The following is a 19,817-nucleotide window of genomic DNA, read 5'->3' on the forward strand; positions in this document are numbered from 1 at the left end:
AGAAAGATATTTTCTGTGGAGAAAGGAAAAGGAAACATGATTTTATTCTATTTTATTTTGAAAATAAATCACAGATAGAATATCATTTCTTTACATAATAAAATTCTACATCCAAGTATTTGCATACTATTTGTTAGCAGACAATATTAATAGGTTTCAAGATAATCTCTCATTAGATTCTGAGAGTGTCTGCTCTAGTTGATAACAACTAGAGTTGGACTCTATAGGAATCCAGGCAATAATTCAAGTAGAGTAAAAAGTAAGTTGAATTATAAAAAAAAGAATCACCTTAAGATCACCACTGATGAATACAAGAATCACAAAAGTTTCAATAGCAAAAGCAAAGTATATTAAAAATTAAAGAAAATATGTCAATTATGTTTCTCTTCATAATTTTACCACAGTAATTTTTTACAAACATGGCTGATTATAAATGGGAATTACGTTTTTTTCACAACTTCTTTACAGCATTTTCTCTAAATTATTAAAATAAGTACCCGCTTTTTTTTTCAGAAGCAAGAACCAGTTCACAGAAGCGTGAGTTTATCCATCAGTAAACACCTTTAAGTAAAACCTCATGCAAAAGGTGGCAGCTCTAATTTGACCAAAAGACTTGGCGATTTTGATATGCTTGCTGGACTTTTTTTTTTTTTTGAGATGGAGTCTCACATTGTCACCTGGGCTGGAGTGCAATGGTGCTATCTCAGCTCACTGCAACCTCCACCTCCTGGGTTCAAGCGATTCACCTGCTTCAGCCTCCCAAGCAGCTGGGACAGGCGCACGCCACCACACCCAGCTCATTTTTGTATTTTCAGTAGAGACGGGGTTTCACCATATTGGCCAGGCTGGTCTCGATCTCTTGACCTCGTGATCCACCTGCCTCAGCCTCCCAAAGTGCTGGGATTACAGGCATGAGCCACTGCACCCACCACCGCATGAAAGATTCTTTCGATCTTTCATAGTCAACATTCTATTCTCTTTGAGTCCCTCCTGCAATAATGTGAAGTGTGGGCTTCTTGAGTGGCACTGTGCTGGGCATCTTATGAACATCATTTAATCAAATTTAAAATATATTCGAAGTACTAGGCATTCTTAAACTCTGTTGGTGGAGGTGCAAACTGCTGTGACTTTTCTAGACACGCATTCAGGAATGTGTATTATGAGCCTGAAAATGTACAAGTCCTGTGACTCAGCAATTCCACTTTAGGGAGTTTTTCCTAAGGACGTAAAGACTGATGCACAGGGTGGGTTAGCTGGGCATCTGCTGCACTAGTGAAGAGTGAGAAACCAACCCAGGGGAGAAGAAACGAAATCGGGATCCATCCAGCACAGTGCAAACCCAGGTCACGGAAGATTGTTTAATGACACTGAGACATTCTATGCAAAATGAAATCATTCAAACTTTTTTTTTTTCTCTGAGATGGAGTCTCACTCTATTGCCCAGGCTAGAGTGCAGTGGGGATCTTGGCTCACTGCAACCACTGCCACCCGGGTTCAACTGATTCTTCTGCCTCAACCTCCCTAGTAGCCAGGATTACAGGCACCCACCACCATGCCCGGCTAAGTTTTGTATTTTTAGCAGAGATGGGGTTTTGCCCTGTTGGCCAGGCTGGTCTTGAACTCCTGATCTCAGGTGATCTTCCCACCTTGACCTCCCAAAGTGCTGGGATTACAGGCGTGAGTCACTGTGAATGGCCAAAATCATTCAAACTTAAAGCGGTTGAAACCTTACATTATTTTGAGACTCAAGAGGAATGTGGCTGTGTGGCCTGGGTCACATAGCACGCACCTGCAACTTCTGTTCTTTTCTGTAAACGAGTGGGAAAGCCCTGGTAGCGCCAGAGATAAGACTCCTTCAGATGATCACCCCTCATCCTGGAATATTAAAACAATTTTCCCAGGAATGCAGCAAGCTGTGCCCAACCAAAGGGCTATAATCACATGTGCTGACCTTGTGTGGAAGATGTTGTGATCCTGGTAACTGCCTATCAAAGTGAAATTTTCACCTCCCTGCTTTGGAACGCTGACTCATTCTTTTGAAGTCTGTTTTCTGGGTTGCCGTCCTCAAGCTTTGAGCTCGAATAAACTCTATGCTTAGAGAATCTCATTATTTAAGGTTGACACATCATATGTTAAATATCAAAAATAGCATCCAAAGCATTGTGCACAGTGTCACAGTGTAAATCACTAACTTGGTCATAAATCGGTATTTATCGATGTCGATGCTGAGGTTCAACACAAAGGCGATCTGGAAATCTGGAAGGAATCACATCAAAATGTCGACAGTGGCAACTGTGCTCAGTGGACTCTCTGTTAGTTATTATTTTCTTCGGAGTGATTTTCTGGTTTGTTTTTTTTTTTTTTCAAGTTTTCTAGAATGACAGGTTTTTTTTTGTTTTTTGTTTTTTGTTTTTGTTTTTGTTTTTTTATAATCAGGAAGGAAAACACTTTTTTTTGAAAATATTAAATCCCTATACCATTTTCATCTTGTTATTCCTGCAAGCCTCGCCTCGGAGTTGCTGCATCCTCTGTGTACCTCTGCTTAACTCCGTCTGATTCTTTTTCAGGGTCTGATTCTTTTTCAGGGTCTTAACCTTGCTGTTACTGTTGGGATATTCCACGGAGGACCTCATGTGGACCTGGCCTATGGAGGTGCTCACTGGGGACACTGGCAGGCATCCCACGGAGTAGCTTGCCACGTACAGCTCAGCGACACACCCCAGGTGTCCCAAATAATCCACAACACACTGAAATTGTTTCTTTGAAGAGCTGTGAAGCTGCCCTGCTTATGAGCAGATCACGCGGCCTGCCATCTTTGCTCCCTGCCGGCTACTCAGCAGCTTGTCCCAAGCATAGGAGAACAAAGTCCACTGGTCCCATGCATTGGACATTCCTTTCTTTTCTCCTCTCTCCCTTTTCTATTTTGCTTATATAGATGAAATCAATCTTTGATTGCTCTTCTGAGTGTACAAATAAAATAATGTGCAAACACACAACTCTCTGCCTGACTCTACTTGTATTTCCTTGGATTTTCCTGGTAAATGGTGAATCCCTGGGCTGGGTCCTGTTCTTGCTTATCTAGGGTAATATCACCTGTCTACTTTGAGGGCTGCCATAAGACCTCACTTTTTTTTTTTTTTTTTTTGAGAAGGAGTCTCACTCTATTGCCCAGACTGGAGTGCAATGGCATGATCTTGGCTCATTGCAACCTCCCACGTTCAAGTGATTCTCCTGCCTCAGCCTCAGTAGCTAGGATTACAGGCATGCGCCACCATGCCTGGCTAATTTTTGTATTTTCAGTAGAGATGGGGTTTCACTATGTTGGTCAGGCTGGGCTTGAACTCCTGATCTCAGGTGATCCACCCACCTTGGCCTCCCAAAGTACTGGGATTACAGGCGTGAGCCACTGTGCCTGGCCAAGACCCTACCTTCTGATGTTACTGTTCTAAGGATATTGTTGAGAAGGTTGCTTGTTGCAGAATCCTCTACGTAATGACCCTTAGGAGAGATTCTCTCTGGTCTAGTACCAAGAATGGTCATATTTCCACGAGCAGTTGGTCCACTTTTGTCTAGCAAATTGTACAACCAGCTGGGCTTTCCCTTGCACTGTAACTGCTAGAGTAAAAATTGTGACTCATTCATTGATTTCATGATACACTTTTTTTTTTTTTTTTCATTAGTCTCATTCCGGATCCCTTTTACGTCCCGACTTACCTACTTTTAAAACTTTAACCTCGCCTTTTTGCCTACCCATAGTGTATTTCATGGAGGATCCATTGTACATTATTTGGGGGACACGGCTGCTTGGGAAGAGGCTGCCTTTCTTGGGCTCTCCCACAGCCTGCAGCATGTGCCTCCCTGCAGGGGTCCTCTGTGACCATGACGGCCCTGGGCTGCCAAGTCCTGCATCACTTCACCCAACTCTTGTCTGCCTTCTCTGGACACATGCCAGTTACTCCAGGTCCCTCCTTGAAGACTGGTGTCCAGGGCTGACGTGCAATCCAGATGTGCCTTCCTGACTAGCCTCCCTAGAGCAGCCTTGTTTAAAGTGCATCAGCACCACTTGGGCTGCTTATGAAACATGCAGCTTCCCGAGTCTGTCCTCCACCCAGGGGGTCAGAACTTCTTGGGGTGGGGTCCAAGAAACAGGCATTTAAAAATAAATTCCCCAGAGATTCAAATGCATGCTAATGTTTGCAAACCTTTCTTTGAAGAAAATGATCCAAGGTTGATGTGAATAGAGACCTTTTTAGTCCTAGCTGGTCCCGAAAATCCTTTGAAGTCACAGTCACCTATATTTAAATTTAACCCATTATTGCCAGGTTGCATGTTTGTCAACTGGGCTTTGACTTTGACACATTGGTAATTGTATGTGTATGTGTTTTGTACTGCTGGGACCCAGGAGAAGCGAATTATGCCCTACTGCTTATGAGGTACCCAAGACAGGCTCAGGTGCGAAATCCACTTCTATTCCTACTATGTTTACAATTCTCAGTGATAACAGTAAACGCATTTTGATTATGAAGGTGATGATAATTATGATGACAAGCTCTGCTGGGAAAACTGATATCGGCCTGATCAGAAACCCAGGCGTCCATACCCTTACATCTCCTCTCTCTCTCTTTTTTTTTTTTTTTTTTTTGGAGAGGGAATCTTGCTCTGTCACCCAGGCTGGAGTGCAATGGCACAATCTCAGTTCACTGTAACCTCCACCTCCCGGGTTCGAGCGATTCTCCTGCCTCAGCCTCCTCAGTAGCTGGGATTACAGGTGCGTGCTACCACACCCAGCTAATTTTTGCATTTTTAGTAGAGATGGGGTTTTACCACGTTGGCCAGGCTGGTCTCGAACTCTTGACCTCAGGTGATCGGCCTCCCAAAATGCTGGGATTACATGTATGAGGCCCTGCGCCCGGCCAACATCTCCTCTCTTAAGCTAGGCACCTGAGCCCAAAGCTGAAGTGCAGTAGAGAGGGAGGGGTGAAGATTTAGGGTTGGGGAGTCAGAGAGTCCGGGCTTCGGATCCTCCACTTCCCAGTCATGAGTTTGCCATGCTAACACGGGCAGCTGACACATATACGTGGAATGCTGAGTGCCTCTCCATGTGTTCTGTGGGTAGAACAGCAGTCATGTCTCACAACAACTCAAGGAGATTGATCTGTGTGTATTCGGTGTATTTCATAAGTGGGGAAACTAAGGCACTGAGATGGTAGGGTACTTGTCTGAAGTTCCACAGCCAGGCATGGGGAGAGGTAGGATCTGAACCCAGAGCCTGGCTCTAGAGCACTGCCCTTCGCCGTACTGGGCCCCTCTTGTCTCTCCCTCCCTGCGGCTCATACCTCTTTCTGCTTGGTTAAGCGATTCTCCAGGTCTTGCACCTTTTTCTTTTCCTTCTCCATGGCCTCCGTTGCTTTGCGTTTCTCGTAGGCAATGCTGCTCTCTGAGATCTGGAAGTCAATGAAAGTGGTTTGAGGGCCTGTGCCCTCAAAGGGAAATGACACCGAAAAGGGAAATCAGGACGAGTCACTGTGGAAGCCACCAAGTCAGGGTTGGAGAGAAAGATCTCAAGGAACAAAGCACCCACTGGGGACAGAGGTGAGAACCGTAGCATGCCCAGCATGGTGAGAACCCGGGAGCCATATCTTAGTCATGTATGTAAAGGAGTGAGTGAGTCATCATTCAAGATTTCAGGACAGGTGTTCAGGAAGTGACATGCTGGTGAGTGGTTGGGTCCTGGTATTTGGCGCTGAGTCACTGAATAAACTGGCATGTGCTGGCACCGATGCTGGCCTTTGTTGGAAGTACCTGGCTCTTTGGGAGGTGGGGCAGGAGAGGACAGTGCTGGGGAGGTGCCTTCTGTCTCTGTAGACCCATGTCAATGGCTCCAAAGGAGGACCGAGGCAGCTACTTCCAGTCTACAAAGGCATGGGTTTCCAAAATTCCTGTCTAGGTCAGTTTGTAGCTGAGAACACAAACACCATATACCTGGTGACGGGGAGGGAATCAGAGGCCCAGACTCACCTGTACATGCCCTGGGAGGTAAACAGCTAGGGAGGGCTTGAAAAACTCTATCTGCAGCTGTTGAAACTCTTGCAGTTATGCACCACCCCCGCCCCCACCAACATAAAGTTCACAAGAAAAGGATTTTAAATATACGTGTATATGTACAATAAAAGACCAGAGGAGTACGTACTGAAATGTAAGTGACGGTTATTTGGGGGGAATTGGGATTATGGCAACTTTTATTTTGTTCTTTTCACAGGTCTATATCTTCTAAATTTTCTTTAATGCACAGGTATTATTGGCAAAAAGAAAAACGAATGAAAATTGTTACAGGGCATGCAGTGATAGGAGATGGGAATATTCTAATTCAAGGGACAGTATGAGACTCGAGATGTGTGTGGTCCTGAAGGAAAGACGATGTTCCCAATGTTGCCGGTGTTAACATCACGTGCGTGGCACCCACCCACCCCACCTGGCTCCGCATATCCAACTCCCAGGCCCCCCTACCCGACCACATCTGAGCAGACCTGGCTTTTTCTCACTGTCAAATCTTCACTTAAGATGGTTCAACCCTTGCCCTGCAGGTCTAAGTCCTGCCTGTCCTACAAGGCCACCCACACCCTTCCGCATGCCCTGTGGCGAGGGCTCTTTTCCTTCTCTTATTATGCACCGCTTGGTGCGTTGCAAATGAAAATAGTGCACAGAATGTGTTAGTGCGTCCAATCTGCAAACCCCAGAGAGCATCTATCTGATTATCCCTGTTTCACAAGAAAGGAAACGCAGGCTGTAACTGAGGCAGTTTAAAGACAAGCAGTGTTCCAAGGTCTCATCCCCAGGAAGCAGTGGTGCAGGCTTAGACGCCAGGGCCCTCGCCTTAACCGCTCGGCCTCTGGGCCCTGATTCAAGCCCTGCCCACTTGGAGGCAGGAGACTTTTCTTTTTCTTTTTCTTTTTTTAATTTTTAAATTTAAATTTAAATTTTTTTTTGAGACGGATTCTCACTCTGACACCCAGGCTGGAATACAGTGGCATGATCTCTGCTCTCTTCAACCTCTGCCTCTCAGGTTCAAGTGATTCTCCTGCCTCAGCCTCTCGAGCAGCTGGGACTACAGGCGTGCACCACCAGGCCCGGCTAATTTTTGTATTTTTAGTGGAGACAGGGTTTCACCATGTTGGCCGGGCTGGTCTTGAACTCCCAATCTCAAGTGATCTGCCTGTCTCGGCCTCCCAAAGTACTGGGATTACAGGCGTGAGCCACCGCACCTGGCAAGATGAGTTTATATGTTCATACCCAGGTTGGCACAGAGCCCAAGACACTGCCTGGCTGTAGCCTGAGCTTCGGGACCCCATCCCTGGCCCATATGTATAAGGGAGGCTCTGGGGGTAGCCGTGACCACGGTTTGGGTCCCACCCCTTAGCGTGTCTGTGCTCCCTCTGCCTACCTGGACTCTGACCTCACCTCCCTCATGGGCTTGGCACTGTCCCGCTGCCAAGGGCTTTGCTTCAGGCTGTGCAGCCCCCACCCTGCTGTGCCCACTCAACTGCCCACCCCACCTGGACTCTGACCTCACCGGGGCAGGTGCATCCCAAGCCATGAATATACTGACTCCTCATATGACACCTCTAGGGCGGTTCTGCCACCACACCCACATGGCAGATGAGGGCACGGAGAGGGCAAGGGGCATGCCCAGGGTCACACAGCCTGTTAGGGCAGAGCTGAGACTTGAGCCCAGAATGAACCATTTAGCCCACCAAGCTCTGCAGTTCCTTCCCCACCTCTCCCACCTATTTCCTTCCCCTGCGCCCTGGTGCCTCCCATTTTGGGCCAGCTTTGGTTTCATTTCTCACCCAGTCTCCCTCCCACACCCCCCTCCTCGAACCCCCCGCCCACCTCCTGGCAAGTTCAGGTCCTGACCTTCACACCTGTGCCACTTTATCCAGTGGTCCTCTCTGCCCCCAGGCTCCTTTTCCCTTCCAGTTCTCACTGGAATGTCACTTCCTGAGCGGTCCTGCCCTCGGGCACTCTCCAACCTGCTTCTCGGCTTTGGCTTTGTGCCCTGCTTCTGCAGGCTGTCTGTTTCCCTGCGCTAGGATGGAAGCTCTGGGAAGCCTGGCCCTGGTCTGTCTTGCTCACTGCGATGTCTGTGGCACCCAGAACCGGGTCTGGTACCCCGTGGGTGGATGAATGAAACCGAAATCAGCAGGTGGATAAATGAATATATATGGGCAGATGAATGAAACAGAATCAAACCATTCACTGAGCTATCAGCTCTGTTTCTGGAAGTTCTGTAGGGGCCGGCAGGTGTGTGTCTGTGCCACCTCTGTCCCCGAAGCCCAGCTCATGGAGATGCCATGTGGGTCCCTGAGTGACCTCCTCCTGGCCCCCCGGCTCTTACTTCCAGGCTGTGACCCGGGCGTCCGGGCTGACCTGAGGGCCTGCCTCTCACGCTGCTCTGGGCAGGTGTGTCTGCTGGGCCAGGCCCCTAGGTTGGTTGCATTGGGGTGGGTGGATGTGGATGTCTCCAGCTCTGACCCCTCCTTTCTTCCCTGGTGTCATTCTGTCCTGGGGTGCCCATCTGCTTGTCCATTCCAGAAGGCACTGATTCCTGCGGCTTATCTGATGTGACGACCATGTGTGCTTACTATGCACCTGCTTGTGCCATCTCTTTTTGTGCTCTTTGTGTCCTTTACTCCTTAGCCAGGCCAGGGGAGGCCTGCTCCAGAGTCCATGACACCAGCAGGCCAGGCCAGGAGCAGTGCTTTCTCCCGTGGCCATGCCGGGTGTGGCATACATGCCTCTCTACTGTGAGGATGACGCTCGCTAAGCCCCTGACCCAGGCTGAAACCCAGGGTTCTCTCCTGGGGAGGATCCCTCTTTCCTAGGTAGCTGAACCAGAGAGCAAAAAAAACTTTGCAAGGGCCCTCTAGGATGCAGGGTGCAGTCCTATGTACATTACACCTGAGAGCATCTAATCTGATGAGGCAGGGACTGTTAGCATTCCCATTTCACAGATGAGGAAACTGAGGGATGGGGAGGTGGCGATCTGCCAGAGGTCACATGACCAGTAAATGGCAGATCTTGGCCACTTCAAAGGGAGGCGTGACTGTGATATCTGCCCGATTTCCCACCAGACTCTCCCAGGGATCTCCCAGTAGCTCCTTCCAGAGGGTTCTTTCCTGCTGCTGCTCATACCTCCTTCTGTTGGGTTAAATGGTTCTCCAGATCCTGAACTTTTCTCTTTTCTGACTCCAAGGCTTCCTTTGCTTTTCTTTTTTCATGGGCTATGCTGCTCTCCAAAACCTGCAAATCAACGACCAGTGCACTTGGTGGCCTGCACATTTAGGGGGGAAATTGCTAGTAATGATCATAATAATCATAGTAACAATAACAGCCAAATAACCCAGCTATTAGATACGCCTGGGCCCCTGGCCAGCCCTTCAGTCTCACAGCAACTCTGTCAGAGAAGTGCTGAGAGTGGCCCATTTTACAAATGAGGAAACCGAGGAGCAGGAAGTCAGAGAGGGCCCAGAGCCACACCCTTTGTCAGAGGTGAGGCCAGCATCTGAAGCCTGCGCAGAGGAAAGCACGGAGCCTGAATAAAGAGCTCTCGACAGGGAACCCGGGAGCAGCGGGGGCAGCTTCCTATCATGGGGCCAGGCAGCCTCTCTGATCAAAAGAAGAGTCTCGTCAATAATGGAATTTCCATTATTGAAATAAATCTCTTCAACAGAATTCGGTTTCAAGAGAAGGGCAGTATGTTGGATTAATGAGCCACAATATGCCAGTTTCTAGAAGGGACAAGCAATGTTCTGGTAGGATGCAGGGACGAAAGTGTGGCCAGTATTTAGTGCCCTAATCAAGGAGTTTTGTCTGGGAAGTCACTTGCTGGTAAGCTATTCAACTAAACAGCTTAATGTAAATCACCAAAGGAAATATGTTGCCAGCCTGTTTCCAGTCAATGGCTTGTGTTTCAAACACCAGGTTAACTGTCAGGTGTTTAGAACTTGGAAGATGGTTTCCATTATAACCAGTGGTGAGGACCCCAGATGAGCCCGCAAAATGTGGTTAATCCAGAATATGGCTGAGATATTGTATACTTTGCAGTGAAAAGTAGTTGACAAAACTCCAACACTCTGCTGTCCCAGTGCCAGCCTTAAAACAGAAGAAAAGTGACATCATAAGAATTTCATGTTTATTTGGATCCTTTGAAGTGGGTTTTGGGGTAGGACATTTTCCTGTGAACTGTGAAAGAGACTTTGAGGCACTTCCTAGGGACTTAGGGTTGGCTCTGCTGTGTCTGACTCTGCGTCTACACTCGCCAGGCCTTCCTCTAGGCAGCTCCTCTGTAGCCGGGACAGGTACTACTGGGAAGAGAGGCCTTGCCTGGCTCACGCACAGGCCCTACATGCCCAGTTGCTGTGCTTCCAAGTTCACAACGGATAATGGGGATTAACTTTGAACGTGACCTCGAGATCCAGATTATGACCTAGTGATTCTGTTCACCTTAAAAACCCTGATAATGTGGCGGAAGAGCTAATGAAAACAAAATCAGGCCAGGCGCGGTGGCTCACACTTATAATCCCAGCACTTTGGGAGGCCAAGGCAGGCAGATCGCTTGAGGCTAGGAGCTGAAGACCAGCCTGGCCAACACGGTGAAACCCCGTCTCTACTAGAAATACAAAAAATTAGCCAGGCGTGGTGGTGTGCGCCTGTAATTCCAGCTACTTGGGAGGCTGAGGCATGAGAATCGCTTTAACCCGGGAGGCAGAGGTTGCACTGAGCCAAGATCATGCCGCTGCCCTGCAGACTGGGAGACAGAAAAAAAGAAAATCAAAAAGCCACTGGCAGTTGAATGGAGCCTGTGGCTGGGGCTGCTCTTTCAATTTTCCCCGATAGGAAGCCACAGAGAAGTTCTGCCAGAAGTAGGCTGACATTTTAACGGAACCAGGGTGACCCAACCACAAATCCTCTCTGCAATGAAGCTTGAATTTTTCTCCTGAGCCCCGTGGCCTCAAAGTCTCTAAATTCAAGGATCTTCCCCAGGCCTTTGCTGTTGACACCTTGGGGCATTTTTTTTTTTTTTTTTCAAGACGGAGTCTCGCTCTGTCGCCCAGGCTGGAGTGCAGTGGCTGGATCTCAGCTCACTGCAAGCTCCGCCTCCAGGGTTTATGCCATTCTCCTGCCTCAGCCTCCCGAGTAGCTGGGACTACAGGCGCCCGCCATCTCGCCCGGCTAGTTTTTTGTATTTTTTAGTAGAGATGGGGTTTCACCGTGTTTGCCAGGATGGTCTCGATCTCCTGACCTCGTGATCCGCCCGTCTCGGCCTCCCAAAGTGCTGGGATTACAGGCTTGAGCCACCGCGCCCGGCCCATTTTGGGGCATTTGACTCAAGTGACTCCTTGGAGACTCTCCTCCTCATCCCCACCCTTAGAGGCATCACTTGGGGGCAAACCTCAGTGATGCTCTGGGAGAGGCTGCAGGACACAGCTGTGCCAGAGACGGCAGCGATGGATGGGCAAGGATTTTACTCGAGGAGTCGGTGTTGATGAAAAACAAATACCCAAACAGAGGAAGGGGCACAAGTGGCAGCAGAGACAGTAGTAACAGCTGCCATTTACTCGGCAATAATTCCACAGGCCAGGCCCTCCATTATACGCTAGATCTGAGCCCACAGCTGCCCCTTCGAGAAGGGAGGTAGTGATAGGTCTGCTGCAGCCAGGAAGTAGCCCAGCTCGGATTCGAACTCGTGTCTCATCTGGCTGCAAAGCCCGCACTCCCCTGTACTGTGTCAGGACTGAGGAATTCATGAAAGCAGACATGAAAAAGGATCAGGGATCTGAGGGTGACCACAAGCTAAACATGAATCCACAAATGTGGCAGAGCTTTCACAAAAGCTAATTCGGACATACTAACAGAAGTAGAACATCTTCAAGAGTCCTCCCCTAGGCTACCGTGGCTGGAGAACAGTGGTTCTGGCCACCTCCCTTTAGGAAGAAAATGGGTGATGGGTGACAAACTCAAATGCCTATGAAGCCCAGACAGATACCAAAAATGACGTGGGCTGTGTTTAATGCAATAGGGAGTGGTGAAAACTGGCAAACTGCTGCTACCCGGTAAGGCTTCTAGTCCATTTTTGCTAAGTAGAAACAAGGGCTAGATTTTCTGACTTTTTGGGAGTGGATGGAAATCTCAACTTTTAAATAGATTTTATGAATTCAAAGTAAAATATTCTGGGGCCAAACGTAACCTCCACAGACCCTGTTTAGTCGCTGAGCTTCCCAGTCTGTGACTTCTGGAGAGCAGCACAGGCCACAGGAGGGGGCCAGCGCCAGGTTCCAGTCCTGTGAGGGACCTGAGGAACAAGGGTGCTTGGGCCTGGGGAGGAGCAGATGCAGGGCGCGGGCGCCTCTATTTTCACACATCTGAGTCATCATGTGGAAGAGGAAGTGGACGTACCTTGTGGGAGCGCAGGGGAGGGCGGAGGATTGATACTTTTCTGGGGCATAAGAGTTTGACCCAACTCAACCTAAAGAGAAAACTTTCTGTTGGCCTGAGGAATCCATGCTGGGATGGACTGCCCTGGGGTGGAGAACATTCCTCAGCGGTGGTGCTCAAGGCTGGATGCTGGTGGAGGGTCCATGCAGCCCTGAGGTCCCATGGCTGTCATTCTACCGTTTCTGTGCTTTGGAACACAGAAGATGCCCATGTCACCATTTCTACCTGTCTCCCAAGCACTCTCTCTCTGACTGTGTTTTACACTGTTTACAGTTTTTTCCCAACTGGTTGTCAAGGCTACAACTCTGGGGTTCCCTTGAGTCTCCCACGCTTCCCGAAGTAGCTGAGTCCACCCAAACGCAAACTCCATGAGGAAGGCTCCACCATGCCCTCACCCCCATCATCGACGGCTCTGAACTTAATTCCACATGGCCCTGAAGCCGACTGGGGCTCAGCCGACTCCATCTCCCCGAGTGTACCTCCTTCTGGCGGGCCAAGCGTTTCTCCAGCTCTTGGACTCTTGTCTGCTCTTCCTCTAATGCTTCCTTCACTCTGTTCTTCTCCTGGGTAATGCTTTCCACCAAAGCCTGAGCCAAGGATCATTGTTTAATAGACATGGTTACCGTGGCAGAAATTTGGACTCTGCCAGGCACTGCATAGGTTACCTCTTCCCTCCTGACTGCACCTCCCTGGGGGCTGTGGGCAGCATAGCCCTGGAGCTCAGAGCCGGTGGGCCCAGACCAGAGCCCCAGATCCACCCTTCTCAGCTGCAGGGCCTTGATGTGGGCTCGAGCTGACTCTGTCTCCCTGAGCCACATACCTTCTTCTGCTGGGCCAGGAGGCTCTCCAGCTCTTGCATTCTCTTCCGCTCTTCCTCCAAAGTCTCTTTCGCTCTGTTTCTCTCTTGCGTAATGCACTCCTCCAAAGCCTGGAAACCAATGACTGTTGTTTAATAGACATGGTTACCACGGCAGGAATTTGGACGCTGCCAGGCCCTGCATGGGCTACCTCTTCACTCCTCACCACCCTCCCCTGGGGAGGCTGTGGGCAGCACAGTCTAGGAGCTCAGAGCATGTGCTCTGGAGTCAGGAGACCCCGGCCAGAGCCCCAGGTTGATCCTTTCCAGCTGTAAGACACTGGGGAAGTAAAGCTACCAGAGCCTCAGTTGCCCTGCCTGTACAATGGAGACAGTAGTAGTCTTCCTGTGTTGGGCTGATGTGAAGGGGTGGATGGGATGATGAACACGAAATGGCTGGCACAGTGATAACCATGCTTCCCACCTTGCAGAGGAGGAAACAGGCTTACATGAAGCAATCCACCCAGTTTACTAGTAAATCACATGAGTAGGGATTCTAACTCTGACCCATTTGATTCTGAAGCCTGTGTTCTAAACCAGAGGTTAGCAAACAATGGTTTACAGACCAAATCTGGTCTGTTTTTGTGAATAAAGATTTATTGGAACACTCTGTGCTTGCTGTGTATTGTCTGTGGCTGCTTTTGCAGAAGAGCAGAGAGCGTATGACCTGCAAAACTGAAAATATTTACTATCTGGCCCTTTATGGGACAATTTGGCCAATCCCTGATCTGACGCATCGGTGTATGCACAGATCAAGTGATTGTTGTCAACAATTGGTAATGAGAAAAGAATGTTGGATTGATAAAGGAACCCAGACTTTTTTTTTTTCCCCTTTGAAACAAAGTCCTCAAACAAGTCAAGATTCATGACAGGGAGGCTACTTAATGAGCCTGGACACATGTTTTTTTGGAAAGGGCAGGTGATGGGAGTCAGAAGGTCTAAGGAAGGCTCATTTAAAGTCAAGACACTTGGCACTGAAGTCCAAGAGGTAACTTTCCAAGGAGTCCCCAGGGTCAAGTCCATCAACCTGTCAGAGGAAGGGCAACCTTCGAGTGTCACAGTCTGTCTGGCAGGGACCTGATGTCGCTTCCTCTCTCTGCAAGGACGGTGGGGTGCATCGAGGTTTGCAGGTTTAAAAGAGGGGCTGACGCCAGCTCTTAGAACACTCTGCCAGGCCAGTGTCGCCATGGGCGTCTAGGAAGGCGAGGCAGGCGCCCAACGCAGTGTTTAACATGGTGGGGCTGAAATACCAGACCCTGACAAGGGAAAAAGTCCATCCAAAATTAAAAAGAGAAAATAAGGCATTTGGAATGCTGATGTTAAAAGGAGAAGGTAATCAGAGAAGAGAAGAGGAAGTCGGTAGAGAGTTCTGTGAACATCTTGAAGATTTCTAGGTACTTTCTGGTTTTATTTTCTTCTCTGTGGAACAATGCTGGCTTCTTCCATATCTAAATGCCCTTCAAAATGTGCCCGTCTTGATTTATAGCTATCATTAATATTACCTCGATGCGGATTGCACATGATTTGGTCAGATGGCTCTTTCTTTTTAATCTTTTATTTCGCAAATGCAGAAAAGCAGAGAAAGAGGCAAAGAGAAGGGGGAGGAGGAGGAGAGGATGTCTTGGGGTAACTGGACACAGATGTGAGGATGGAGATGAAAGAGGGAGAGGTTTGGAGGGCAGGTGTGTGTGGCAGAGGAGCTGGGGAAAGATGGAGAAGGCGGCAGGTCCAGTCCTCTTCCGGGGAAGAAAGGAGGTATCTGGGAAGAGTTGGGGTCCGGTGGACCTGGGGCTGCTGTCTTGCGGGGGCTGTGAGGAGGGTCAGCAGGCACATACTGCTCCACACCTACCCACGACAGTGGCTCGCAACTGTGGCTGCACTTTGCGACCACCCGGGAGTGCTTAGAAATCCCAGAGCAGGGGCCACACCCTCACCCCACCTAGATCACAATGTGGAGAGTCGGCGAGGAGAGGTGCAAGGCATTAGTAATTTTTAATCTCCTAAATGACAAAAGTCATAAAGACGGTAAAATTCCTGGGAGGGGTACCTGAATATCAGAAAGGGCCAACCCTTGGGTACGGCGGCTCATGCCTGTAATCCCAGAACTTTCGGAGGCTGAGGTGGGAGGATCACTTGATGCCAGGAGTTTGAGACCAGCCTGGGCAACATAGAGAGACCCCATTTCTACAAAAAATAAAAATATTAGCTGGGTATGGTGGTGCATGCCTGTGGCCCCAGCTACTTGAGAGGCTGAGGTGGGAGGATCACTTGAGCCCAGGAGCTCAAGACCAGCCTGGGCAACATAGCAAGATCCCATCTCTACTACAAAAATAAATTATCTGAGTGTAGTGCCATATGCTTGTGGTCCCAGCTACTTGGGAGGCTGAGGTGGGAGGACTACTGCAGCCTAGAAGTTTGAGGTTGCAGTGAGCTGTGATCACACCATTGCACTCCAGCCTGGGCAATAGAGCAAGACCCCATCTTAACAAAAAAAAGGGCCAACTCTAGGACAGTGATGAGAATCAGCTCATTAAATAATACAGTTTCCTAGCCCTCTCCAGATGTTCTGATTTAATGGGTCTGGCGTGGGGACCAAGATCTGTATTTTTAGCAAAACATCTGGGTGGTTCTTATCAGGAAACTTTGGGAAAATCTTCCTCTAAGAAAATGTGGATCTGCAGACTGGTAGCGTCAGCACCATCTGGGAGCTTGTTGGAAATCTAGCGTCTCAGGCCTGCTGAGACAGAATCTGCATCTTAACCAGATTCCCAGACAATTCACAGGCACCTTCGAGTTTTAGAGATGCTGCTATCTTCTAACTGGCCTGGTTTCTAGAAGAGCCAGTAGCAATTTTGGCCATTTGTTTTCCCTGATATGTATAAAGAGAAAGCAAAAGACTGAAATTTGTCATCTGAAGTTGATCTTGTGCACATTTAGAAACAGTCTGTCAGCTACAAACTAGGACCTGCAGCGATGACTCAGATTTTATAAAGCTGACTGCAATATGTATACAAACAAGGCACCGTTTCCTGAAATTTCAATCATGCTGCCTTTTCAAGCTGATTTTGCTGTGAGTTTTAGAATTCAAACTTCATGTTAAATCCTCCCCAATTATTCACCCTGTTTAATTAATTTAGTTTCACAGCACCAAACAGAGTAGCTGAGATTTGTCTAAGTACATACACCCTCAATTTCCCATATAAAAGACCATTTCATCAATTTTCTTTCTTTCTTTTTTTTTTTTTTTCTCGCTCTGTGGCCCAGGCTGGAGTGCAGTGGCGCAATCTCGGCTCACTGCAAACTCCGCCTCCAGGGTTCACGCCATTCTCCTGCCTCAGCCTCCCAAGTAGCTGGGACTACAGGCGCCCGCCACCACGCCCGGCTAATTTTTTGCATTTTCAGTAGGGACGGGGTTTCACCGTGTTATCCAGGATGGTCTCGATCTCCTGACCTCGTGATCCACCCGCCTTGGCCTCCCAAAGTGCTGGGATTACAGGCGTGAGCCACCACGCCCAGCCATCAATTTTCAGTAGTAAAGCAAATGACAGGGACTACCTTACCGCCTTCTCTTCCGTCAGTTGCCTGATTTTGGCTTTCAGCTTCTCCTCTTGCTCTAGCCTCTCCTTGTTCAGCTTCTTCTTCTCTGCCAGATGCTCCCGCAGCTTTTCTTGCAGTAAAGACTGCTGAGTTTCCTGAGAACTGTTGAACTTGATCTGAAACGAGAGAAAAGTAAACTGATGCTGATGGGGGACAGGCCTAACTAAAGAGTCTTTCCACATTTGTTTACCAATTGTTTACCTTTCGCGGGACAAAGGTTTACCCAAAAGTTTCTTAAAATCACAGAATACCACAGCATGCAGTGGTTAAGAATTCAGACTCTGGATCTAGAAAGAATCCCAGCTCTAACTGTTTCTAGACACTTCCTCATTTAGAAAATGAAGTTAATAACACTATTGACTTTTAGAGTTGTGAGGATTAAGTGAGACAATGATGGAAAGCTTTTAGCACGGTGCTGAGCACATAGTGGGTATCTAGTAAGTGGTAGGTGGGTGTGAGAAAAACAAAGCAGTCATGTAGGAGCCAGGAGGCTTGAACATTTGTCTTGACTCTTCACCCATTAGCTGTGTGACACTGAAATTGTCCTTATCTGAAAAATGAGGAGAAGGGACTAGACCAGGGGTTGACAAACTACAGCCCACAGGCCAAATCGGGCCCACTGCATACTTTTGTAAATAAGGTGGCTTTTTTTTTTTTTTTTTTTTCCTGAGCTGGTGTCTTGCTCTGTCGCCCAGGCTGGAGTGCAGGGACGCGATCTTGGTTCCCTGCAACCTTCACCTCCCGGGTTCAAGTGATTCTCCTGCCTCAGCCTCCCGAATGGCTGGGATTACAGGTGTCCACCACCACACCTGGCTAATTTTGGTATTTTGAGTAGAAACAGGGGTTTCACCATGTTGGCCAGGCTGGTCTGGAACTCCTGACCTCAGGTGATCCAACCACCTCGGACTCCCAAAGTGCTGGGGATTACAGGCATGAGCCACCGTGCCCTCCATAAATAAAGTTTTATTGGAACCATGGCATACTTACCATGCCCATTGCCTACATACTGTCTATGGCTACTTTCATTTTACTCTACTAGAGTGGAAGAGGTATGAATACGGTCTGCAAAGCATAAAATATTTACCATCTGGCCCTTTACAGAGAAAGTTGCCAATCCCTGGACTCAAAGCCTCTGTGGCTGATTGGCACGTGGACCCTTCTTCACCCCACTCTATCCATGTCTAGGGCTATGTAACTTGCAGTGCCCGCCCATATTTTGCCTCCAGACACTGAACTCAGCCACGTGACTTGCTCTGGCCAATGGGATCTTAGCAGACATAACACAAGCAGAAGGTTGAAAAACACTATGTGATTGGGCCACTTTCTCTTCTACCTCTGCAGTCTCCCTGAGAACAGCCTAGGTTTGCTTGCTGGGGGATGAGGGACACGTGGAGCTGAGTGGCTCCAGCTGAGGCCAGTCTAGATCAACCAAAGGCCAGCTAACACCCAGACAAGTGGGCAGGCCCATCCAAGGTCAGCAGAGCTGCCTTGCCACTGACCCCAGAGACGTGAGCAGTAAATAGCAATTGCTGAATGACGCTGAAGTTTTGTGGTTATTATATAACACTCTTATGGCTATAGCTATCAGAATGATATAACCCCTAAAGCTCATTTGCCTCTAGAGTATTTCTTTTCTTTTAGTAATTCTGCTGCCTGTACTATAGATAGCTGTGTTTTGTCCACTGGATTTAACAAACACAGTTTTCAAAATCTGATGGCATTAAGGCCGGGCACAGTGGCTCACACCTGTAATCCCAGCACTTTGGGAAGCTGAGGTGGGTGGATCACTTGAGGTCAGGAGTTCAAGACCAGCCTGGCCAACATAATGAAACCCCATCTCTACTAAAAATACAAAAATTAGCAAGGCATGGTGGCAGGCGCCTGTAATCCCAGCTACTTGGAAGGCTAAGGCAGAAGAATCAATTGAACCCAGGAGGCAGAGGTTGCAGTGAGCTGAGATTGCGCCATTGCACTCCAGTCTGGGCAACAGAGCGAGATTTGAAAAAAAAAAAAATCTGATGGCATTAAGTCTTCCGGGCCTTTGACAGAGGAAAACAAACAGTGTGGTTGGCCCAGGAGGCCAGACAGATGGCAGCACCCTGTCCTTGTCCTTACCCCCCTGGGAGATCTTAGCCAACCTTTTCTGTACCTCTTTGTGTGCAAACAGAGAAATCATTTCACCTGTTGGAGGGTGTGGACTGACTAGCTGATAAAGAAAAAACAGGTTTCAAATGCACAGTGCTATATAAATGCCAACCAGGGGCCGACATGAGCTTTGGAAAAAAAGAAAAGAATTACCTGAAGTTCCTGGGTCTGGCTCATAAGTTTTTTATAATGTTCCAGAAGATATATCAGATACAAAGAGAACCCTTAAAAAAAGAGAAGCAGGAAGAATGTAAGTATCAATTCAATTCAACTCCAAAGCTTGCAGACAGGTGGATGAAGGCAACGTTGCCATCCCATCAAAACAACATGAGCTGTCATCCAACCTGTGGTTTTAAAGTAGTTGATAAGCAGCCGGGCACGGTGGCTTAGGCTGGACATGGTGGCTCACGCCTGTAACCCCAGCACTTTGGGAGGCTGAGATGGGCAGATTACCTGAGGTCAGGAGCTCGAGACTAGCCTGGCTGGCCAACATGATAAAACCCCATCTCCACTAAAAATACAAAAACTAGCTGGGTGTGGTGGCGCATGTTTGTAATTCCAGCTCCTTGGGAGGCTGAGGCATGAGAATCACTTGAACCTCAAAGGCAGAGGTTGCAGTGAGCCCAGATTGTGCCACTGCATTCCAGCTCGGGCAACAGAGCGAGGCTCAGTCTCAAAAAAATAAAAATAAAAAAAGTAGTTGATAAGTCTTGGTTGAGCTCAC

The 19,817-nt window shown here is 48.4% G+C and overlaps 1 protein-coding gene across 1 annotated transcript in view; it reads right to left on the reverse strand.

The window, feature by feature from the left end:
- FHAD1 (forkhead-associated (FHA) phosphopeptide binding domain 1) overlaps positions 1–19,817 on the reverse strand; it is a 101,500-nt gene that overhangs the window by 46,171 nt on the left and 35,512 nt on the right. The window contains exons 10-15 of the mRNA XM_011939914.1: positions 19,247–19,317; positions 16,912–17,064; positions 13,316–13,423; positions 12,975–13,082; positions 9,193–9,300; positions 5,337–5,444 (exon numbers count right to left, since the gene is read on the reverse strand). Of these exons, the coding sequence (XP_011795304.1) occupies positions 5,337–5,444; positions 9,193–9,300; positions 12,975–13,082; positions 13,316–13,423; positions 16,912–17,064; positions 19,247–19,317 (656 nt within the window). The remainder of the gene's footprint in view (positions 1–5,336; positions 5,445–9,192; positions 9,301–12,974; positions 13,083–13,315; positions 13,424–16,911; positions 17,065–19,246; positions 19,318–19,817) is intronic.

The sequence above is a fragment of the Colobus angolensis genome, unplaced genomic scaffold (genome assembly GCF_000951035.1).
Source record: "Colobus angolensis palliatus isolate OR3802 unplaced genomic scaffold, Cang.pa_1.0 Scaffold185, whole genome shotgun sequence".
NCBI lineage: Eukaryota > Metazoa > Chordata > Mammalia > Primates > Cercopithecidae > Colobus > Colobus angolensis.